General features: G+C 39.1%; 1 protein-coding gene across 1 annotated transcript in view; it reads right to left on the reverse strand.

Moving 5' to 3' along the window:
• LOC124278282 (sodium-dependent serotonin transporter-like) overlaps positions 1-16,933 on the reverse strand; it is a 58,682-nt gene extending 41,749 nt beyond the window's left edge. The window contains exons 1-2 of the mRNA XM_046714007.1: positions 16,750-16,933; positions 5,051-5,185 (exon numbers count right to left, since the gene is read on the reverse strand). Coding sequence (XP_046569963.1) covers positions 5,051-5,185; positions 16,750-16,933 — 319 coding nt within the window. The remainder of the gene's footprint in view (positions 1-5,050; positions 5,186-16,749) is intronic.
• Between the last annotated feature and the right edge of the window lie 9,527 nt (positions 16,934-26,460).

Consider the following 26,460-nt stretch of genomic DNA (forward strand, 5'->3'; position numbering starts at 1 on the left):
GAAAGTAGATTTGGGTTTATTTCCCCCAATTTGACGATTTCGGTAATAAACAGAATATTATATTCGTGTTATGTTTATCATACTATGTTTACGACACTCGCTCGGGAAATACCAACATGTAGGCACTCATGTCGTACAGTATGATATGGGCACTCATATTCTATTCTTTATTATAATGTATGCCGATGTAATACATACATTGATGTTTGGAGTATATTGGAGTGGTTAATGCAACATTGTTGTGAATTAGCGGTAAGGTTTACTAATCTGAAATCAAAATGTGTTCTATATAATGCCGGTGGCCTATGGTCCTCTATGTTTGTTTGTTTGCCGACCTCAGCAATATTCCAGCTTCGTGGCGGCAATTTTAAATAATCGATTCTGGACCAGACAATCAAGTGATCAACAGCATGAGCATCGATCTACGCAACAGTCATACAACAACATGTGTCAACCAAGTCAGCAAGCAATCCTGACCACCCGTTTATCGCCTCTTACGACAAGCATAGGTTGCTGAAAACCAATTCTAACCCGGATCTTGGTACTCTCTGAATCATGAAACGGAATCACTAATAGTCAAATAATTATTACATGAACACGAAGGTATCAAAATCAGATCGTAAAGAGAGCCTTTTCGATGTCAGCAACCGATAATGAAGACTTCGAGATTCCCAGTGTGTCGAAAGTGGTGGAAAGTAGCTGTACCAACGCAAAATGAACAGCGAAATAAGGCTACATGGATAATAAGTAAGTGTGTCTTCAGTGATACTGCCGAGTCCAACTTCTTAATACGGATAATATAACAAATTGTGGCCTGACTTTTAAAAAACCCTCGTACAGTCGAATCTCTTAAAACAGAAACCCTAACTCGAACTATCAGAGAAACGCTCACTTCCTTCCGCTCTTAGTTATTTATCATAATTTGGACGGGAAGTCTTCACTGCGAGTAAGTAGATTCACATATCCTGTAAATAATCCAGTTATGGACGAAGCCTGAACAACACCACTGGTTTGGTTATTGACTGACATATGGTGATTTATTCAGACAGTATGCATACTACAGATTACCGACTGAAGACTGCAGATTACAGTCTAGAATATGCAGACTTCCGGCACTGTAGGTAATCAGTCATATCAGATTGGTCTGTTACCGTCAAGGCTCAAGAAACAATTACATCGCTGAAAGGCATTTGTTATATTCACCGCAATCAATGTAAGTGTTAGGTCATCCTCTTCTCATTCTTACATTATTTGTAATTTATGGCTAGATTTCAGAAAATATACATATTGATATAAGGTAATATAATCTTTAAGGTCCAGGGTACCGAGTCACAAAACATTCGTAACTTTACGACCTGTCGTAACTCTACAGTTTATCATAGGCTTACGAATGTCGTAGCGTTACGAACGTTTTGTGGATTAGCTTCAGCTCTTTTGGAATATCAGCGTGGAAATAAGGGCGCGTTGCGCCATTTGCACAACTGTTAATAATAAATATACACTTTTATTGTCAGCTGTCGTAGGAATATAACAAATTGTGATTTTCAGATTTGATTTTGTTCTCTGTTTTACTACTTTAAGGTAGTCGGAAATCTAGGTCACAAAAGACATTATGTGAGAACTGTCTCTTAATGACAAAAATTATAGTACATACACTAAATTTCACTCACAGCATGAAAACAACATAACATTGCATGATATAATGGTACTGTTGCGCTGAAACCAAACTTGTAAATATGTACAAGTCATTGTCTCGGGGCTAATGATTTTGTAAATCGTACCAACCAAACAATTACGAGTAAATAGAAGAAAAGTAAACCCATAGAGACTAACCATGCTTTTCCATAGACAAAAACATGGTTACTTGACGTCTAAAATGTCAGCTAAAAAAGATGTGATACTTTCAGCACTTAACGGTAATATAGCATGCATCTATCCAACTAACCCCCAATGGCGCGTCCAAAGCATTCTGTTCAACCTCTGATATGTAATGCTCATTACTTAAACTTGTCAGTGTTTAACGAGAGTGGACAAATTTAAACATATGGGTCAATAATCGAACACACAGAAGACGGGTTTGCAAGCACAGTTAAAATGAGCCTGCCGAATCCCGGCTATGACTCCGGTATTAGCCTTTATTTCACATGAAAGCTCCTCTCTTCGACCGCGATCCGGGTAATTACGCTACGAGTCCAAACGACGGACCTGGATTAAGACGCGGCCTTTACCGGGCAAATAGCAGCCGCCGATAAGGCAATCTCGGTTATGATAATGTCTATTGAACTGCAACATCTCTGCATTACAATGATAATGACAAGGCAACGGAATCTTATCCAAACGTTGATGCAAGAACCAGCGATCTCCAATTGGTTGTGTTCGGAAATTAGACTAAAGTCATACGACGTGTTCCTGTCCGGATTTTAGGATTGCGGTATGGTTTACATGGTGCTGGCGGGGCAACCGAACGAGACCCATCAAGAGGGAAGGTTCCAGTGTAACATCAACGGGCTGAACTTTTGATATGGGTTGTTGGGTCAATGGATATTTCATCGAGAAACAATGAAAATTCATAAACGTGTTTTGATTGCACGGATTATGTTACAGATATTAGACATATCTGAGAAACGATAAGCCTGTTTCTGTATAATCAAGCAACTTGTGTCCAATTCGGACATCTTTAGGTCCGTAAAGTCGACGTCCTTGACAATTGATGAAGGACATTTCGGAGGCAAGAAACGTCACTGGGATGACCGAGTAGAATAATCTGACAAGTGTCAAACATACATTGTACAATCCAATACAATACTATTGATCAATCATAAATGAGGCAATAACTTATTAAATACGGTTAATATAGAAAAGACCATTATAATGCCCAAGTTTTATTAGAAATTAATTCCGTCCCTGTTTCATGTGATCCGTTTACAGTTCAGAAATGGCAAATGAAAGGGTAAAATTATGTCGAATCTTTGTTTGGGAGACGCTTGTCTCCGGCTGAAATGTAACTAGTAATATTTTCGGTTGGTTTGTTGCCTGAGTGTATGTTCAGAAAACAGCCCTAGGATGTAATCATTATGCTGTATAAAGTCAAGTACAATGCATACATTAATTCAATAATTGAAATTTCAATTTGGGTCTTATGAATTCAGGTAACAAAACTTATTTATCAGTCAAATTCTATCCCAAAGAGTTTAATTTGGGAATGGCATGAGTATGCAGTAAAGGTTTTAACTACAGGAACTAAAAGAACAGAGAGGAATGTAGTGATCATAGAATATAGTAGGCTGACGCTTGAAAATACACTGAAAGCTTAAGTCTTAGATCCCACATAAGTGGTTGTTACATTTGATGTTTTCAGATAACTTAAGTACTTGGGGAATTCCTGTGAACCTATGGACAAGTGTAATTTATTCAAGTTACTCCCCACGTGGTAAGAGCAAGTCCAGTATTCGTGGCTGCTATGTATGTCGGTCAATCCGAGTGATTGTGCCGGAAATTGGTCAGTAACTCAACGTATTCGACATGGACGCTAAACTGACACCCACTGTTAAAGACGTCTCCTTGCCAACACACGTCTTTAACGTTGACATGTAATGCTCAACAGCACCAACAACTCTTTTACTTTTAGCTTTTGTTTCTCGAATGTTTTACATGCATTCTTCCCGCATTTATTCCATTCTAAGTCCATTTTTAAAAAGCTGCACATCCCATTGTCAGAAGAGCCTTATCCACACTTGTACGTGTACACGTTTCTAAGTACCAATCTTAACGTCATGGCACTGAGGGTAATAGCGTAATAGTACCAACAATCCCAAGATCTGTGTCTTTCAGGTAGGAAAATCTGTGATCGCGTTTACCAACAACCTTTGAGATTTGACTTTAGAAGTGAATTATGAGTGAAGGTGGTTGTGAACACTTCATTTTGTGAACTTGGTCCCAATGGTAAAAATCTTCACAAATTCACGACTAATACTGACTCCAAGACATATATTGCTCTAATATAATGTTCAGTAAATTTAGAACCATCGTTTTATCTAGAAATCAGAACACATGTTCCCAACGGATAATAAAGTTTCATGCAAAAATGGTCCAACTTAAAGACGGAATTCTGTTATTTTCAAACAATAACGCCATTAAAAGTAGCTCTATACTACTGGCAGTACCATTTATACCAACGCTCACAACAACCAGACCTAATCCAAGACTATCAAAAACAACCCAAAAGAATCCAATATCATCCAAACCATACCAGATCAACAGAAAAATAATTTAAAACATCCTAAATCAACTCCATATAGTTCAAAGAAAACCCAAACAACCCAAACAATCTGATTCATTTCAATGCATTCAACATATTAACCGTGAACGCCCGAGAATGATTAATCTCGATTGTGTAATTCTACCGTTAGCATGCGTCACTCACTAGCATAAGAAGTAAGTGTTTCAATATCTGGGAATATATTTGGATAGAACGTCATTTGACGTTGGGAGAAATGGGAAGTGGCGATCATTCTGATCACTTTAAAAGAAGGAAATAAGCGTTCATGTTATGTCCTGTAAAACCATTCTCATGTCACTGGCGTCGACTGAATAGGGGCAATCATTCTAGACACATTACCAGCTGGGCATTAGCGTTCATTCCATGTCCTTTAAAATTCCATTTGTCCCCTTCTAGTGCCCGTAGCTGTAATGTTGAGACAACCACTCATACTTAAAGATACTTACAGGTAAGAAAGATATAAAGTACTAAAGGAAGCCGAATATCCCACTCTTCACGTTTGCTCCTCCAAACCTTCAATCGGAATATGCCACTGTACGCTTTGTATGTGTTGTTTTACGCCGCACTCAGCAGTATTCTTGCTGTGTGGCAAATGAGTCAATCAGACAATCCAGTGATCAACAGCATGACCATCGATCCACGCATTTGAGATACGATGACATGTGTCAACCAAGTCTGTGGACCTGATCCCGTTAGTCGCCTCTTACGACAAGCATGCGTTGCTGAAGACCAATTCTAAGCGGTCACCATTGTATCAGATACAAGACCTACCTTTGAAACAAGGGCATATCCTCTTCCAGACAGTGAGACAGCCACACCTCTGGAACTGTCCCAACGCCAGCTCCATGTAGAACAGAGGTAGACCGCCAAATATCAGCATCACGATGTACGGAATAAGAAAGGCACCTGCACAGAATGGGAACACATGGTTGATGACAGTTGTGAAAATACAATATATTCTTCTACTGATGTGTTTAGTTTTACGCCGCACTCAGCAATATTCCGGCTATATGGCAGCGGTCTGTAAATCATCAGGACCAGACAATCCAGTGATCAATACCATGAGCATCAATCTACGCAACTGGGATTCGATGACATGTGTCAACCAAGTCAGCGAGCCTGACCACCCGATCTCATTAGTCACCTCTTACGACAAGCATGGGTTACTGAAGACCAGTTCTAACCCGGATCTTCACGGGTCTCTTCTAGTAAATACACTTTCACAATGTAAGCACACATGGCTTAACACTGCTTTAATGCATGACAGTCTACCAGAATTTAGTATACCATTGGAAGATACATCTATACAAAATAGGCATACACGTTTAACCGTTCATGTTAAATGAAATGTTGCCATTAATGCATGGTTTAGAGTTACTACTAGTGCAGTCATTCCTTTTAAGGGTAAATAAATACAGCGTTTGCTCCAATTTTATTTTATTCGACTTACCAACAATGTATTCTATGGATTGTATAGCATCAGTTTTATAGTTAAACGTGTTTGAAGCCTTCTGTCAGTAATGGTTATTTTTAGTGTGTGGAATTGCTTAAATAAGAATGTTTTTAAACCTTATGCTACCATTGATGGATAGATCACAACAGCGTGTATCAAAAGCCTTTTTTATGTCAAACAGTGATGTGCCAGGTATGTCCGTGACTGTGAGCATATCCTGCCCATCAGAGGCATTCGTTGGAAACACATGCAAAGTCAAGTCAAATGTTCACGCGAATCATATCATATGGTAAAGTCAAAACACACTGAGTGAGTTTAGTTTTACGCCGCTTTTAACAATATTCCAGCAATATCACGGCGGGAGACACCAGAAATGGGCTTCACACATTGTACCCATGTGGGGAATCGAACCCGGGTCTTCTTCGTGACATGCGAACGCTTAAACCCCCAGGCTACTCCACCGCCCCTGGTCACAATACAGAATTGAATGGGATGCAATCATTTGTTTCACTGACGGACATATTTGGAACTGTTCTCCACATGTTCTACCATGAACGTCATACTGCAACACCATGTTCCACGGCTTCTGTCATACACTGCGGTCAGCATAACGGTAAAAGCTGACTGGCTGAACATGCATGTACATTTCCACCGTTAAAGTAGCCAACAAGTTGTTCATCTGGTTGTGCCTGAAAAAACGGGTTGGGGGTATTTACTGCATTTGTTTTACTGAATAGTGAAGTACAGTCGAGCACCGTTGTGTCGAACTCTGATAACTCGATATCTCGTTTGTATCGATATAAATCTCTTCCCTACCGATTTAATAGTTTCCCACGTGTTTTCACGTGATGCACGTGTATAATCATTCATCTTGAACCGGGTCATACATCTCTCTTCACAGTCTCTGCCATTTATTAAACTTCTAAAAACATGTTAAATTGTCTATTTTCATAACACGCATTTACCAAGCATATTTCAATACAGTCACATTTGGATGATATCAGCCATCGCTGGCTCGGTGACGTGGTTCTTTGTGTGACATGGTACCCTGCTGGCTGAGACCGTTGTTCATTATATCAATCACAGGATATAGTGGTCAGTAATAATAATGTGTTCATGTATATAGCGCCAAACTCCAAACCAGGTATGCTTATAGCGCCAATAATGAATAAAGTATTAATGATGTCAATTGATATAGAACCTTTTGTAGAGAAAGGTTTTGAGATGACACTTAAAGTTTTCAAGGGTTGGAGACAGCTTAGTTCATCAGGGAGGGAATTCCATTTGACCGATGTTATGTACTGGTAAGACTTGTAACCAAATGATTTGAGGTTCCACTTTGGTACACGGAGCAGATTAGAGTTCTTGCTGGCATGTAAGGGGAGAGGAGTTCTTGAAGATACAGATGTGCAACACCATGAATGTCTTGAGTCAAGTATTTACAAACCGCCGTTATGGAACCGGAATATTGCAGATTGAGATGTTAAACAACAATCAGACAAATACATTTTGAACATGTGATCTGTTTTAGATAACTTTTAAGTATATACAAGATTCGACAAAGAAGAAAACATTTACGTTTCAGTCGAACGATAGTAAATGCCTATCGTCCACCGTCTTCAGTGTCAGTTTGTTCTAAGGATATCTTGTACGGGTTATGTTAGATCTGGAGTTTATGTTATATTCCAGCATATCAATTGTGTCCATGTGGGGAATCGAACCCGGGTACGAGCCAACGCTTTAACCACTAACCTAAACAATATTTAATAAACCTAAACTCACAATTCTAAGAAGACAGGTAGTGTTAAATTGTAACTGGGTTTTAATACCTTTGCTAAAAGAATCAAAGTTCAGTTTGAAAACGATTTCCCAAACACACCCAAAATCATCTGACGATGGTTCCACGAGGCATGGCCTTTTGCTGATAGCCTAACATGAAAGTACAAAGAAGGTATAAAACAACTTCACGGGGACAAGGAGTTTTGGAGCAGCACCGTTGGGGCTATGCGAACACCAGACCCTGCACACAAAGAACAGGTCACGAAGTGGTTGACCACATGTGACCACCCAGCAGGAAGACTTCCATGTTCGTACGTTACATATCCGTATCCGCTTCTTGGCGGTGACAGTTTCGGGACTGGGGCAGTGTCTGGTCTGGGACGCAGCATCACAGACACAAAGAGTGTACAGCAATATGGCTTCACGACTCCCACAAACCGCATTACAGAATGCCCTTGACCTGTCATCGTCGACGACAAAGACGTCGGTAGTCCTGTACTGCGTAGCAAAGGCAGCCATTGCTTGATTGCTCGAGGGTGCAATATGGCCCATTAGTAGGTCACGGCACTTCGCAAGACTTTAGCACTTCCGGTGACAAACAACGTTTCATACCTTTTCGAATGGTCTCATGGTTGTCAGTTGACTGTAAGGAACCGATAATCCTTGCAGGAATATCAAATTTCCGATCTAACCATCCCCAAACTAGCCACCTATTACGACTGTCAACAGCTGTCACAGCGAAGCATGGTTGTACACTTGGTCCGGTCTTGTAAAGTCCTATTTGGTGGTCGCGCAATTTGGAACCAGAACTGGTTCTTAAATATACGCTTGTAACCGGAAATCTGGTACAGGAAGTAAACTGGGCCCGGTCTCGCGCAAAAGGGAGCCGGGAACAAGCTTAGTACCGGAAGTAGCGCCTCGAGAGACTTACAGGCCCTATTGTCCGTGGGAAGTTTAACGCCACAGGGATATCAGCCTGTAGCCAGTTGTTGCTCCTTTCCTTGAGACTACCACAAGTGTAATCGTTTGAACAGGACAATATCAAACCCCATACTGCCCGAATAGTCCAGGATCTCTCCAGCATCATGATGTACCCGTGTTGCCCTGACTGTCAGGTTCAGCCAGAATTAGACAGATGGGACATCTTTGGGGTTTTCTCTGCCGACACGCGAGACAACTTAATATCATGCCAATGCATGTTTGGCAGCCACTAGAGGCATACGTCTCGGACTTGGCGCCAGACCCAGGCTTGTCTTGATGTTTGAGGTCACACAAAGTCAGTCACCACTGTATTCCTCGGGGAAAAAAATCATAATTCGGCTGTGGTTGATAATTGAACACCTGTTTCACTTGGAGCTGGCATTTTTCTGATTAAAAGCTGAAACAGCTGATTGAAGTCAATCTAGCGATCACTTGTGAAACCATGTAGACATGTACTTTGGTAAGCAATAAAACAGAAGTCAACTTCACCTCAAAACGAAATCAAAATGTTAACTTCTTTTAATTTTTCTAAACGTTTACAAGATAATTAGTAATTAACTTTTCTCTAACATAACACTTCTATTAGATATTTCGAAATATTTAATCCAAACTTGTGCTCAGTTCAAATGATGGCTGTACGTTCCAACATATGCAATATTAAGTTTATTTAAATAATTCAGTGTAGAAAAATACAAACTTTTGCCCGAGTTCAGCACAAAAAGTGCTTTTCTGCAAGATAAGTACATTTCTGCACTGTGTTGGCATTTCGGTGTAATTAGAATTGCGGAATACAGCAGTAACCGCAAGATATTGACGTCATAAACGGAGTTCATAAACCTTTTTACCATTGGCGTTTTTTTTTTTTTTTTTAATTTTTTGTGTGTGGGTTTGTTGTATTTTTATTGATATGACCGTTATGATCCCGGTTGTATTAGCTAGCTTCAACTCATGCCAAGTACAATGACATAAACGACTGTAATAAAATACAGATTTCTAAAGTTGTGTACATTTTCCAGTTTTCTTTGAACTGGCAGCGTGGCGGTGGGGTAGCCTAGTGGTTAAAATGTTCGCTCGTCACGCCAAAGACCCGGGTTCGATTCCCCACACGGGTACAAAGCCAATTTCTGGTGTCCCCCGCCGTGTTGTTTCTGGAATATTGCCTAAAGCGGTGTTAAACTAAACTAACTCACTCACCCAATTGGCAGTTGATATCTTTGAATCAGAAAGTACGATTCTTTATGGTTTTAATGATAAGAATATTCTTTCCGAATTGGCATTCAGGACTGATTACCTTTTGAACAACCCAGAAGTTGTCGTTCTTGAACCTTGACATGACTTATGATGCGAGATTTCGGTATGGATTCTTATACCGTCGTCAAGCAAGAGCACTCTCTTGCTTTTGCTTGACAACGGTATAAGAATCCATACCGAAATGCCTCATCATATATAATAAAGAAATTGTTATCCATAAAAAAAATCTTGCTTTCTTATTACTCACCAACTACTAAAATGCCAATCAAACAGATCACCCTTTGATCTGTACTTCAGACCAAAGTGATAATGTTCTAATTCCAAATGCCAGAAAAAAATCAGTTTCCATAGAGCGTAAACGACATATATATCACTGGATAACTGGTGTCGATACTGGGCGATACCAGAAAAGCGTATTACTAAGTATCTCTTGCCCAACATCCCTGTCCCACTCCTCATCCCCTCATCACATGCTACTCACATAATTTACATTACAATACTACGAGCAAGTCGGAGCAACGTCAGGCCTTTCATGCTTCCTTGTTTCAGGTGGGCACCGATGACAAACAGTATTAAAAATGAGAAAAGTATTTTAAAAAAATAGATTGAAACTCATTTCGGGCGGATGAATGTCAGAACGACACTGTCCACCAGCATGCTTCACACAAGTGACCCAAAATGCACAACCGTATCGCTAATTTTGTCAACATCTTGGCATTATTCAAGCGGAAGTAATAAACTAAATCTGTTGGCAAGGCAACACGCCATCTGCCCTTTATGCTGGATATAACAACTATAAACGAGGCCATCACGGAAGTACATGTGAAAGGTTGGTCCCATTCAAATTCTCACCGGAACGAAATTTAGCGTATGGCATACATTATGCCTTCTTTGACTGAAGACATTAACATGGGATAATGGAAATGTCACCGAAATTAAACAGAAACTATATTATACGAGTTTTACATTTTAAAGCACGTTTCTTTAATTTTTTTCTGTTTGTTTATATCTTTTCACGATATTATAATTTATAGTTGCGTTAGGTGCATGTTTATATCATTACTAAGGGTGGTTTAGTAGACTTGTTCGATTATACCCGTCTTTAAGTAATTAGAGCACTGTTTGCTTCTAAAAATAACTGATGAATGAAGACTTTTTACCAGAAAGGTATTTGTGGAGTTGGTGTTCACGTATTAATGAAAAGAATATTCTTCACAAATTTTCAAATATTCCTGCTTATTTTGAAACTACTGGGCCTCGTTCTTTGACAATGCTCTTTATACGTATGAAGAACATTATCCTAAACCAATTGAACCAATACTTCAAAAATATCCTTGACAATTCCATAGCTGCTGAAATACTTTGTGTCTGTTACTTGTATAATTGCAACCTCGCAAATGATATTCACGTATGCACAAACAAATTAACAAAAAGTTACAAGGTTTTAAGTTCTAAAATGTTATGTATATATATATTCATATATTTACATACACCATCTGAGATTTATTGTTTATTACCTAGGTACAGATATGAATAATTCTGTTGAATGTACACAATCAAAGAGTTTCATTTTAGACGTTAGACAAAAAAATGGTAACATACACATCCAGAAGAATATAAAGAATACCTTCATCATCTTGTCTCTCTAATGGTGTGTGGGATTCGTCCCCATGTCATCTCACAGACATAACAATGAATACCCAAAGGCACTAAAGTTTGAAATATTCTATCAATGAAAACGACCGTTTCTAAAATAATTCAAAAGGGATATCTTTCATCTTCAAACGCAGCAAATCCTTTATGGATGATTTTGTTATGAACTCGCGTTTAATTCATTATTGAAGACTTTTCCAATGACGTTCAGTCTGTACAAGAGATGTACTTTTCTCCAAAATTACAATAAGACACGCCAATACAAATGCGGAATATTTATATTAATAATTTATTCTTGTCTCAAAAGCATCAAAAGCTTTGACTCTGAACACTGCATAGTGCGATAATCTTTGATCATTAAAAGAACACGGATAAAACGAATCGATCTTATTCTGTCCCAAATGAAAATTTGAACGGCCCGGAAGTCATGTCAAGGTTCAAGAACGACAACTTCTGGATTGTTCAAAAGGTAATCAGTGCTGAATGCCCCATTGTTGAAAACAAATGTCAATGTTGGCTGTTATCATTCAAAAGAGAGTGGGGGAGGAGGCTTGTGTTCAACAAATACTTTGAGTGAGCTTCAGAACCTATTTTAAAATGATTTTCAGGGAAAATGACATACAATTGCTGATATAACTGACAGCCCATATGTGTTTTACATCCGTAATCAACTACAGAATATTTCAATGTTAACATTGTTGTCTCCTTCGAAAGTTTATGGATGTTTATGAACACCCATGTAACGTTATCCTGCAATCAAACTAAATTCTCTCTCAAATATTGACATGAACGTCAAACTGTACACGGATGTTCACAGGATCACATTTACATGGACAGAATGGTATTCTATAGCTGTGTTAGTTCCAAGATTACAAGCACCAATGGGCGTTCCGTATTGCAAATAGGCGCCCGTTTAGCTCCTATTAACGCCATGTTCATATCTGATACAGATGATGTTTAAATAAACTGCTGAAAGTGTTCCATGTCTGTGCAGCAATGTGGAACGTATGTAAGTTTGTCTTACAATATACTGCATCCTTCAACTTGGCTTCAGCCTCCTCTGGCTGAGCAATATTTAATTCTACGACGGTAACTCAAAAGTGTGTGATCAAAGTTACACATTTCAAGGCCTTGGTTTAGCATTCACAGCTGTTCATGGTAGACATTGCGGCATATTTATAATTACAATTGGACGCATTAGTATTCAAAATTGGGTTGAACCCGTTTTTGACGTATTTACGTGTTTATTCGTGAGGTTACTTGAGTTGACTTACCTTTGCATGTATTTGTAGCGAGCCTCACTAGTGCACAGATAACCGTCATTGATAATACCTGATGTCATTAATTTTTATAGTTTTTCAGAAACAGTTAGTTTGTGATATGGTCAGATTCATTTAAGGTACAGGTTGATTTTATAAAGGCTTGTGTCGTTTTTATAAAGTACTATCATGAAACTATGTGATGAATCAAACCCTGAATTAAAGTGAGTGAGTGAGTTCAGTTTTACGCCGCACTCGGCAAAATTCCAGCTATATGGCGGCGGTCTGTAAATAATCGAGTCTGGAACAGACAATCCACTGATCAACAGCATGAGCATCGATCTTTGGAACCGATGACATGTGTCAACGAAGCCAGTGAGCCTGACCACCCGATCCCCTTAGTCGCCTCCTACGACAAGCTTGGGTTACTGCAGGTTCATTCTAACCCGGACCTTCACAGGTCCCTGAAGTAAAGAGTGAAAGAACTTACATTGTGTGTACCACCAGGTTCCCCTGTCGTATTTGTCCTTGCATGGAACATTTCAGTAGGCTCTAAGCAACAAACACACATTTACTGACTTGTGACAGTTTGGTGAGTCGAACGAGTGAGTGAGAGAGTTTAGTTTTACGCCGCACTCAGCAATATTCCAACAATATTGTGGCGGTCGAGTCGAACGACGACGGACATTTTAAGTTATCATAAACATCTGGTGGCATCACTCTTGAGTGATCGATTCATACATTTTCATCACTATTTTGTCTTTTATTCTCAGTGAAATCCCTTTTGGCAGATAATCTAGACTGGTTACTGGCTGGCTTTGACGTTTCAGTTTACTAAGTCATGTCGTTATTGCAACGGATTTGGACATCGGGGCACATGCTTATGACACCAGTATGGGCTAAAAATACATCGACACATTTTGCCGGACGTTTTGTTAAAGCATGCATACGTTGTATTTCACAAAACCTCATTATGGACTGATATTTACACGATTCCTCTTAAGTAAATCTCGTGGACAAATGACCTTTAACACAGCTTAGGAGTTATTGTCTGTAGCCGCTGGATAAGACGCGGTTATTGACTCAAATAATGATTCTTGTCTCTGTATATCTGTAACATTTATGCAAATAAAGAAATGATTATGTATTGATTCTGGACGTTCTTGATGAGATATTCACATTTCAGATTCAAGAATTGTAACATTGTAATTTCATACATTGTTTTTAGTATGTGATGCTATAATGGGAATTATACACAATCCTCATTTTCGAACTCACTTAATACTTGTTAGTGTTCAGTTTCAACAAAGATGGATTACATATTCAAGAGACTGAATATTATGGTGGAACGTTAATAATGGTGACTTTACAGCATTATTATCTTTTTAAAAATTACCTCTATCGCTCAGCAAGATGAACATTGATCGGCAAGAGCCAGTCTGTTCTTTCACATTCAAATATGAATCACATTAGAAATTTAAAACTTCAACCGTCAGGGTTTTAGACTGATCTATAGACAGATTTCCATCAAAGTGACGGACGCTTTAAATCCAATCTAGTTGATTTGTTGATTACCGGGACAGACCTCAATATTTCAGCTGGGACTGCAGATGCAGATATTTGAGTTTGGACCAGACAAGCAATAGACTGACGTAAAGACAACGTCTTCTGTCATGGGGCAGCGATGATCAACCAGCTAACCAAGCCTGGCGACGGACTGACCACCTTACGAAAGGCAAGAATATCAGGGACTTTCTCTAACCCGTCAGGAGGGAAACTATCCTGATTCCATCTGCAGAGGATCCAGAACAAGGCAGCTCGCATTGTTACAAGGACCAAACCTCGTGAGCATATCACACCTGTTCTAAAAAAATTACATTGGCTCCCAGTTCGGCTTAGGGTGGTGTACAAAGTCTTATCACTGACCTACGCTGCTCTGCACAATGATAACTCTCCTCTCTACCTAAAGGACCTGATCCAGATGTATACACCAGGACGATATCTCCGATCTCAGAATATATACAATATCTCGGTTCCCTCAACATCCACTAAACTTGCTGATCGTGCCTTCTCCAAAGTTGCCCCTACCTTGTGGAACAATCTACCATTTTAACTCAAAACAGCAAGCTCTCACAAATCCTTCCAGAACTGTCTAAAAACTTTCCTGTTTAATCAAGCATATGATATGTAAATTCTCTACCCTGTTCAGCGCCATTGAGCAGCTCAAAGTTGGAAAATAGGCGCTATACAAATTTATTATTTTTATTATTATTATTATTATTATTATTTGTAAGGGCGTATGCTATCCAAAACGTAACGACCAGCTACCATATTGGGCATCTCACCAATCACAAACTGCGTTTCTAGTTTTATGTACAAAATAGTTGGAAAATAAATCCCACATACTGTGTAAACTAATTGAGGGCCATATTACAAGTAGGCGTGAGACATGGTGTCATTCTACCCGAGTGACAATAGTTCTGTACAAATGTTCATTTGCTAACATGAGGGCTTCTCGATGATTAATCAATGCATACGTGATAATTTGCAATTATTTTCACGGGTTAATGAAGGAACTATACCTTTTATGAACTCTGGTGTTGAAACTACCGCCCAAGTGTTGACGTGCTTGAGGCGGCTTTTAGCACTTCCATTGTTTTGTGTTTAGATGTACTGAGAAGCCAGTTTCATACATTCCACAATATTTGCAGCTTCGGTTTACAAGGAAACACTTCCTTGAACAAGGCAAATATTTGTTTACTAGAATTTCACGAAAAGCGTGTAATATTCATTGGTGTACACTACGTCAGTGAGGCATTGTTTCGAAACAAATAAATCTTCTGAAGCGATTGTAGAAAGGATGTCGATAATAGTCCGCTTTGTTTCTCATATACAAGAAGACTAACGTCATTGCTAACGTTAATTCTGGAAATCAGTTTCTGATTTTTCACAATTGTAAATAGGTTTGCCGTCGCATTTTTACATGTGCTTTTTAAAACAATTTTGTCAGTTGTAAAGAAACAATGATTCAGTGAGAATTATATTGGTGAAAACAGCATGTGTTGGTGGTACTCATATATTTCTTTTCAGCCTTGAAGTAAGGGTAACTTTAAGAAGGATCCATGGTTCCTGTGTATATGCCTCCCGAGATACATTCCCACTGCAGTTTAATTAAAGGAGGAATTTGCTCTTATAAAAAAAATATTTTACCTGCTTCGCAGGAGATATGCACGTTATTTATCAAAGGCATACGAACATGACTCAAACTATTATGTACTTAAGGCTCGTCCATTGTTGATAAAACATACAGTAATGCTTGTTCATCCCCATGAGTTACAAACATTAAAATTCACATTTTACCAATCGTGCCTTTTTTCTGTGTTGGATATATTTCTAAAACAAGAGTATAATTCGTAGACATTTTTGTGAAGTGAACTGCAAATGCAGAATATGAAATCGGGACGTAAGACGACTCATGTTTTAGATGACGCAAGGATGGTACATATAGAACTGAAGTTTTAAGGGAACCAGGCTGCGGATAAATACTTTTGGTTTTTAATGTATTTTGTAGAAATGTAAGACAGAGTATCAGAAATGGGAAACAAGCTATATTAACACTCATGTACGTTTGACTTTCAAACTAACCGATGTCCTTTACACAGCTCATGTCTCCTGAAAAGCACATATACGCATAGAAAACTTCCAAACTATCAGATTTCTTTACACAGCTCATGTCTCCTGAAAAGCACATATACGCATAGAAAACTTCCAAACTATCAGATTCCTTTACACAGCTCATGTCTCCTGAAAATCACATATATGTCAAAGAAAACTTCCAAACTATCAGATTCCTTTACACACCTTATGTCTCCTGAAAATCACATATACGTCAAAGAAAACCTTCACACTACTTGATATGACACATAAGGTTGATTCAAAGAAGCTCCTTAAACCACTATCACCTGCGAAAGGGGAAGTGGGGAATTTTTCTATGTTTAGTTAAAGTTTGTCGAAATGGGAAACTTAACTTTTCAGAAACTATCAAGCTTACACTTAACGGACATGGATGTGTTGGTGGGTGCGTATATTCTTACCTCCTCCATTTTTGTAGCATATATAAGGAAACCTCCAGACGTTTCCAAGATCCACTGCAAATCCAATGACTGAAAGTAGGAATTCGGTCTTCTTCCCCCATGATTCCCGCTCAGGTTCAGATTTTGGTTTTTCAATTATTTTAGTTGTTCCATCCACCATTGGCAAGCCTGGGTTGGGAGTCATAGTGTCAGGTCCGTGTAGCCAACGCCCAACAATCAATATTAGTCCCTTTCCCGCGCTTTCTCACTGTCGTCTGCTGGCCACACAGAAAGTCGTCTGCCAAGAGTTTCCGAACTCAATTTGGGAACCCATGAAAATGCATGTACCAGCGTGATCGATCCCAACAAAGTAATGGTACGCTTAATTACAATGTGGCAGCGCGGGGGGTTCAGACGCCTGCCAGCTATAGGTGGATTCTTCACAAGATATCATATCCCTACGAGTATCGAAGAACCATATTTTATGTATCGTTTGCTGATGGCGGCTTTGTGAGCTAGTAATCGATCAACCATCAAGATAAGTTGCAGAAATGTTTGCGTTGTTTGTCAACCCCTTCCCGTCACCAGATCACCTTCAATAATTTGCCCAATAGAACGGGATGCCTTTTTTATCCGCAAGCCACCAATAACAGATGCTAATGCAAGCGGTTGGACAGCCAGTCGATGTCTAGAGGACCACGATCTGCCACAAGCTCGCTGTCGCCTGTGCACGGTCCGCTGCTCTTAATGAGAACTTCCAAATCGGAGAGAAGTTTGTTGCCCTTTCCCCAAGCAATGTTAGGTTTACAATGAATGCGTGAACTGGTGGTATTTAGTGAGTGTTCTTTCCTGTCAATCCGGATCGAATGAGTTACACTACCAAGACAAGACTGTATGACTTATTGTATAGCTTGGGCATGCTTCTGGCCATAGCCGACTCCATCAATAGACGCATATAGCTATATATGGCACACGCCAGGTAGTCTTTGTATCGTAAATGTTTCTCCTTGTCATGTACGGTTTTAGAGGTAAAATTAACTCTTGCACGAATGTCGCAGCATAGTGGTAAAACCGTCTCATATCACGTAGCCGTGGGTGATTCCAGGGCAGGAACTGTTCCACAGAACAAATAACTATCATACGAGCAGATTAAATTTGTGATTGGATAATAACGATGTTTGAACTCGCTGGGTTTTTTTAAACATTACAAACGCTTGAAATAATCTACCATTTTTTTATGCACACCAGTGTTCTATTTGGTGAGTGGTGGGTTGCTCGAAGTTGTGTTTGACATTTTAACTGTTGCAGTAGTGATGCAAGACAACCGCTGTGTGATTGCGTTAGATAGTTGCGTCGCTATTGCGACAGCATTGGGGTAGTATTCTGGACATTTTCCCAAAGATGACAAGTTCATAGCGATGTCTTCAGTTCTGAGGTTCAGAAGATTGATAGGGATCTGGTTAGCCATCTTAAAGGAGGGAGTTCTTATCAGGTGTAGATGCGAACGTGTGAATATGTTCTAACTGGAATAAATTGCAAGGTATTAATAAGGCGTGATGATTTTACGATTTTAATTGTTTTTCATCTGTCGAAATTGTCCATATCAATACCAAATGTCATGGATCTCTTGCCACTTTGTCGACAAATAGGCAATCACAAATCATCGATAGAACGATCAATCGTTACAGCCTTTATGAGGAGATTGGGAGAGTTGTCTTCAATGGCTTTGGTGCATAAAGGGCGCGTTGAAAGACGTGATTTTTGTGGACGTATTCTCAGACGTGTTGTGTTTGCTTCTGTTTGTCGTCATATCCGTTGGTTAGATGTTCATGCCATCGGTCACTACTTTTCGTGTTTCAATTCTGATAATGCCAAAATAAGATATAATAGGGTCTGGTGCCGATATAAACAACGAGGTGGCGCCAGTGTATTCCAGTAGCTAGACCAACTGACATGGCACCTGTTGAAAACAAATTGTTAGTGCGTGCTTAAACAGTAGCTTATTCGACGGCAAACAGGCCTCACTGGATCTCAGTTTTAGATATGGTTACTTCAGTAATAGATAGAAGAATGTTCAGTCAATCGAGAAAGTGAAGCTGTTATGAAAAGGAACTAAATACTGATACATAATGAAAAAAGCAAACTATTGTTTTGCGACTGCTATCAGCGATATTACCAATATATTGTTATTTCTTTGAGATAAAGTATATATGTGAAAACATAAGCATAAAGGCTGCTGTACGAGTCATTTGCTAGGTGTACATACCATGTTAACCTTGTAATTGTCAAAATATTCACCATTGTAAACGTCATACAAATCATATTGTGACGTAAAGTCGGAATGACGTCACTAATAAGCAGTTCCAGATGCTACCATGGGAGACAGCTGAAACAGCCGGCTGATGACATTTCACTGCTGTACCCGTACTCGATGTCAATGAGTCTGGTCCAGACTTATTATTTACAGACCGTCGTCATAAGCTGGAATATTGCTGAGTGCGGCGTAAAACTAAACTCACTCACTCAAACTTTGTCATTACTGTTTCATAGTGATTCATGAACACACATATCTGACATCATCGGAAACTTACAACTGACGTTTTACGTTTATCGAAAGGTTTTGCTGTATTTTCATTGGGATCAAACTAAGCTGTCATTTACAGTTATGTAGCTGTCGTAGATAATTAGCTATTAGTAATAAATATGGTGATAAAATTGAATGGTGATCCATTACATCATTTGTCTAAACACAATCTCTGATTCATGGATGATTTCTTAGAATTCAATCATGACTAATTTGCTGAATTGATTCATTTACCTGCTCATTTTCCTCTTGATTTAAAAGAATATTTGATTGTAACCAATGTATTTATTGACAGTGTGTTTGTTCTAATCTGATAATCCATCCTGACGGCAATCACTTAAACAATTGTTTTTAATATATTTGAACTCATGCCAATAATGGTTGTCACCCCTTCAATTTTTTTAATTGGAGAGGGTGGGAGTTGAGAATTATTAATATATGGGGAGAGGGAACTCTTATCAACTCTAAATTATGTTTTCAATTGCAAAATCAAAGTAATAACAGTGATTTAATCTGAAGGTTTGTGACAAAGTTTCAGAGCTGACAAAGTTCATCCCACATGTTTGATGAAAACATTACAGACAAAACCCATTGCGTTCACTTCTTCCCTTGTGTAATGCCTTCAGGCTTTGAAGTTTTCCGGCATCTAGATATTAACAATGAAAGAAATAAACCACAAAGATGGTATCATAATAATGCACACTACAATACCATATTAGATATTCAGTGTGCTATGACTATTCAACTCTCCAGCATGTTTGGTTTGGTTTGGATTTGAGTTGTTGTTTAATGCCGCACTCAGCAATATTCCAGCTATATATGGGCGGTCTGTAAATTATCGAGTCTTGACCGGACAATACAGTGATTTACAGTATGAGCATTAATCTACGCAATTGGGATACGATGACATGTGTCAACCAAGTCAGCGAGCATGACCACCCGATCCCGTTAGTCGCCTCTTACGACAGACATGAGTTGCTGAAGATCAATTCTAACCCGGATCTTCACGGCTTCATGGGTTGGACGTTACGTGGTATCCATCACATAGAGGATATTATATGAGTGACCATGTCATACTATGTTTACGACACGAGTGCCTAAATGTTGGTATTTCCGAAGCGAGAGCGAGGAATATGCCAATATTTAGGCACCAGTGTCAAAAACATAGAATGATATGAACACGAATATAATGTTCTATTTATTACCGAAGTCATCAAATTGAGAAAAATAAACCCAAATCTGCTGGGAACCCGCCGTCGCCGCATGTAAAACGCAGCGTCATAGAAGAAACGTGACGTCATAGCATTGTTCATGACGTCACGCCACCATGATATCACCAGTAATATCTTGCCCTAGGGCATCGTATGAAAAATATGATCCCCGATGTTTTCCCCCCTTGTCGGTAATCAATGATTGTATTGAATTTCAGCTCAGTAACAATGGTTCAAATAACCTACTGAAAACAACGGTGACAAATCACTTAACAACAAAACAACACAAACAACAATGTGCAGGTTTGACATCATATTGATGTTCGTGAGTAAACTATTAAATGTATGTTGACTCATTATTTGGAGGACCTGTATGTGCACATGATATATTTTTAACACAGCTAGATATACGCAAACTAATTAGGCCTTCATGCGCGGAAGATGGGTATAGATCAGGCGTGAATCTACAATGTAAAACAAGCATAGATCATATGGAGGACCTCGATGTAGTTTGTCCTGCAGTTGCTGCTGCTGCTATCATTGTTATCCACTTATTGGTAAATGTCACTTTTCTGCATTGCTCTAATAGGTACTATAGTCTGTTTGCAGTGAAAACGTACCGATGAATTTCACTTTACACAAAAAGTTAATCAAATAAAGTGAAATTAAGATTGCGAATCCTCATAATTTTACCTTGCCAAATGAACATATAAATCTCAGAAATTTATTCAACTTTGGATAAAAGTTGTTTATCAAACGATCATAGATTCAAATCACTATTATTGGTTTGTATTACTTTGTTTGAACTACTGGGCTTACCCCCTTGTAATACAAACCAACAATAGCGATTTGAAACTATGTTCGTTTGTTAAACAACTTTTATCATCAGTTGAATAAAATTCTGAGATTTAAATGTTCAATTGGCATTGCTCATTTCTGCACTTATTTCTCCTCAGTAAAGTCCTTTTATTACGTTTCCTATCTCACTACCACTGAGACTGTAGTTAGGCCGAACTTAATTTAAGAGATATTTCACATTTTCAAATATTAAATACATAAATTGTTGATATAAATGCGAAAAAACAGTTTTTTTCATTTCCGACAGTACTTTAAGCAGCTCATACAGGATCAAAGACCTGTTCTCCACCGTAAACAGGGTGTAAGACATAAATACTTTGGCCTCATACATTCGCTACCTTGATTCGGATGACACCACTATGAGACTGACTGACTGACTGAGTTTAGTTTTACGCCGCTTTTAGCAATATTCCAGCAATATCACGGCGGGGGACACCAGAAATGGGCTTAACACATTGTGCCCATGTGGGGAATCGAACCCGGGTCTTCGGCGTGACGAGCCAACGCTTTAACCACTAGGCTACCCCACCGCCCCACACCACTATGAGAGCTGTCGTAAGGTAAATGACGATGAGGATGGTTACAATGTGTTATCTAACCAGTTTCGTGTCACCATGCTCCACAGATGTGGATCCCTTGGTATGTTGCCAGTCACTGATGTGCCAACACGCTACAAGCCAAAGAGTGAGTGAGTGAGTGAGTGAGTGAGTGAGTAGTGAGTGAGTGAGTGAGTGAGTGAGTGAGTGAGTGAGTGAGTGAGTGAGTGAGTGAGTGAGTGAGTGAGTGAGTGAGTGAGTGAGTGAGTGAGTGAGTGAGTGAGTGAGTGAGTGAGTGAGGTTTTACGCCGCACACAGCAATATTCCAGCTATATCACGGCGATCTGTAAAACAATCGAGTCTGGACCAGACAATCCAGTGATTGAGCATGAGCATCGGTCAACGCAATTGGGATACGATGACATGTGTCAACCACATCAGCGAACCTGACCACCTGATCCCGTTATGCAGGCCAAAGACAACCCATATGTAGCTGATTTTGGCTAAAACAACCTTCACTCCAACATCAAATATTTCTCAAACAGCTGTTGGTTGGCTTCAATAAACCCACTAACCAGTCAGATAGTCAATTTGTTTCAAAACCAACTGACCCACAATCCACAGAACAATGATAATTCATGTATGTTAATGTTTAAGAGGCCATACGAATATTTTCCCAACATGATTAGTAGATCAGTATTTTCAATTACAAATAAAAACAGTTGTGTCGATGTTGAAAGGATCTATGTAAACACTTCAACCTATCTGATTTTCCACACAACCGCAAAATAAAGCATACACAAGAACTATAGTCCGTTTGGCTCAGAAGTGGACCGATGAATTGCAATCTAACTCGAAAAGTAATAAACATACAATACCCAATGAAAGATACAGGCAGGTGTGCGAGAAAGGATGGAGACGGCACAGCACAGGTCAATGAATCAATAACTTTGTCGGCACTTGTGCACGTGTTTCGCGTACACCTGGCTGTTCCTCCCTTTGCACTCCTCCCTCGTAACAAATGGTGAACTGTGTAAATATTTTAATGACAGTTTGTTAAACAACTTTTTCATTTTTAGGACATAAATTCTGCCAAAATTTCACAGAGTGTGTCTGATGTTTTGATTATGATCAGAGTTTCATTGAGTATTATATACTGGACAAAAATAGATAGGGATATACGTAAGTTATGAAATTATGAATAATGATCTATTTATTCATTGACACACTGATAAAATATCAATCATAAAAATACCAATATCCCTAACTTATTTTGTCCAGTCTATGTTTAATAGTTTTCGAGTTAGATTGCAATTCATCGGTCCGCCTTTAAGCCAACGGACTATAGTCTGTAAACTCGAATCATCCATCACCAGCACACTGTTGTTTGACTTGCATATATAGTCAGTTTGCAGTTAAAACGTACCGGTGAAATGCACTTTAAACAAAAATGTAAATCAAATAAAGTGAAATTAAGATTGCGAATCCTCATAATTCTACCTTGCCAATTGAACATTTAAATCTTAGATTTTTATTCAACTTATGAAGAAATTTGTTTAACAAACGATCATAGTTTCAAATCGCTTATATTGGTTTGTATTACGAGGGGGTAAGCGCAGTAGTTGGAACAGTGAAACAAATGCACGTGCGGTACGGTGATGAGCGTTAACTTAGACCAACCCTACTTGATCTCGGTGTTTCATTCTATGCGCATACCCCCTTGTAATACAAACCAATAATACCGAGTTGAAACTATGATCGTTTGTTAAACAACTTTCATTCCAAGTTGAATAAAATTCTGAGATTTAAATTTTCAATTAGCAAGGTAAAAGTATGAGGATTCGCAATCTTAATTTCACTTTATTTGATTTACTTTTTTGTTTAAAGTGAAATTCATCGGTACGTTTTCACCGCAAACAGACTATAGTGTACACTACCTAGGAGTTTTTAAATCTTCATATTAAATGGTGAATGAACAATAATGAAAAAATTATCTGTTTCATCTTCCGTGACTTTATACAATGAACGACTTTCCTTGATATCATCACTCACGAAGACATTTCATAATATTGTTAATTCCCAGATAGTAAAATCAACCTCTTAACAACAATAATTATACTTTTTTGAAATTTACTTTTATGAATACAGTGCATAATTATCTCTGACGTAACTATACATTTTAAGCACAACAAAAAGTGCAACGGCTTTCTATCAATATCGTTCAACGGTTCGTTTAAACGTATTAAAACATCCTTTAATTCACACATCTCTGTTAATGTGATCACATTATAACAAAAAACACCACAACATGTATATAATGTAATTTACATGCCTTAATAAAACATAGAAATAGCAATGAATAATTAAACATGTACGTAACACGATCGGCATCCATCAGCCAAGATCCTTATTCTGTCAAAGTGGAATAGCGTTTGATGATACCTTCCGCCCACTATATGGCTTCCAGACGTCTCAAAGTATATGAAACAATTGCCTGTGTGTCTAGTATGTCCGTTGTAATAGGATAATGCATCTATTGATGATATGGTTGTCTCAAGCTGTAACAGTTGTTCTTTTCATTCATAGTTTATTGTTGTCATTTTCGTCCAGATACGTATCAAAGGGTTTAACCAGATGAATAAATCTCGACGGAGTTCGTTTATTGAAGTCTGGTCTTGTTTGACCTCCGTTGGACTGTTTTGACTGGTGTCGGTTGCTTCAGCGGCATTACTGACTGCAATAATTTTGTACTGCTACGGATTCAATCCCTGCAACAAACACCACTACCCACTAAACCGTTACCACAAACACCACTACCTATACAACCCCTCCCAAGCTCATTCAACTCCGGCCATAAACACCATCACCAGATATTTACACAATCACTCCCACAAACAACGCTATCCAAGCAACCCTTGCCACAAATACAACAATACACTCAGACCCTCCCACAGATATTTACACAATCACTCCCACAAACAACGCTATTCAAACAACCCTTGCCACAAATACAACAATACACTCAGACCCTCACACAGATATTTACACAATCACTCCCACAAACAACGCTATTCAAACAACCCTTGCCACAAATACAATAATACACTCAGACCCTCCCACAGATATTTACACAATCACTCCCACAAACAACGCTATCCAAGCAACCCTTGCCACAAATACAACAATACACTCAGACCCTCCCACAGATATTTACACAATCACTCCCACAAACAACGCTATTCAAACAACCTTGCCACAAATACAACAATACACTCAGACCCTCCAACAGATATTTACACAATCACTCCCACAAACAACGCTATCCAAGCAACCCTAACCTTAACACAAACACAACTAACTGCTCGATCCTTCCCACGAACACCATTACCCAACCAACCCTTGTCACAAATAAAACTATTCACTCAATCCCTCCTGTGAAGAACGGCACCCACTCAACTCCTCCTAAACACCACAGCTCATACCTCCCTTCCCACAAACAACGCTACCCAAACCAACTTTTGCCACAAATACAACAATCCACTCAATCCCTCCCAAAACAACGCTACCCAAACAACCATTGCCATAAACACAAACTTTTACACAACTCCTCCCACAAACAACGCTACCCAAACAACCCATGCTACAAATACAACAATCCACTCAATCCCTCCCCCAAACAACGCTACCCAAACAATCTTTGCCACAAACACGACTAACTACTCGATCCCTCCCACAAACAACCCCTGCTACAAACCCCACTACCCACCAAATGTTTGCAACAAGCATGTTAACTCACATCAATCCTTGGCTCAAGAAAACGACCCAAAGCTCATGATACTAGCACCAAGTCAACTCCTCAAATCCCTGCAACAGACGTTCTACCGATCAGTAACACATCAGACCAACACATGAAACCCCCGCCACAAACATCAGAAACAGAACCCCTTCACCTTAGGATGCAATTCCCACAATCCAACAATTATAGCTACCCAGTCAATCTTCCCTACAAACAATCAAACCGAATTCAAATTCCTACAATAAACGTTTCAAACAATCCTATCTCACTACGATATCCCGACCCTTACAAACATTCAATCCATTCAGTGCCTCATGTAAATATTATACCTACTGAATTCCCCATAGAAACATTCCACCCATCCAGTGAATAATATTCCAGCTAACACAGCCGTACCACAAACATCCCAATCTATTCAGTCCCACATCTCTGTCAAATATTTAAACCAATCCCTATTTCAATTATACATTCGATCAGTCCCTGTCATAAACATTCTGACCAATATCTTTCACAATTAAACGTTCTACCTCATTCCTACCACAAACAAACATTTCACCCATTCTCTATCACAAAAAACAATTTACCCAATGCCTGCCACAATCAAACATACCTCCACATACCCATCACAATCACTGCATGTCACTCCCTGTCAGTGACATTGAACGCAAGACCTCACCCTACGCGAGCCGTCATCGCCGATTTGCAGAACAACGCCATCGAAACGTTACCACGGGGCCCTGATCAAAC

Source organism: Haliotis rubra, unplaced genomic scaffold, assembly GCF_003918875.1.
Source record: "Haliotis rubra isolate DU_JTF1 unplaced genomic scaffold, ASM391887v1 Scf234, whole genome shotgun sequence".
Classification (NCBI taxonomy): Eukaryota; Metazoa; Mollusca; class Gastropoda; order Lepetellida; family Haliotidae; genus Haliotis; species Haliotis rubra.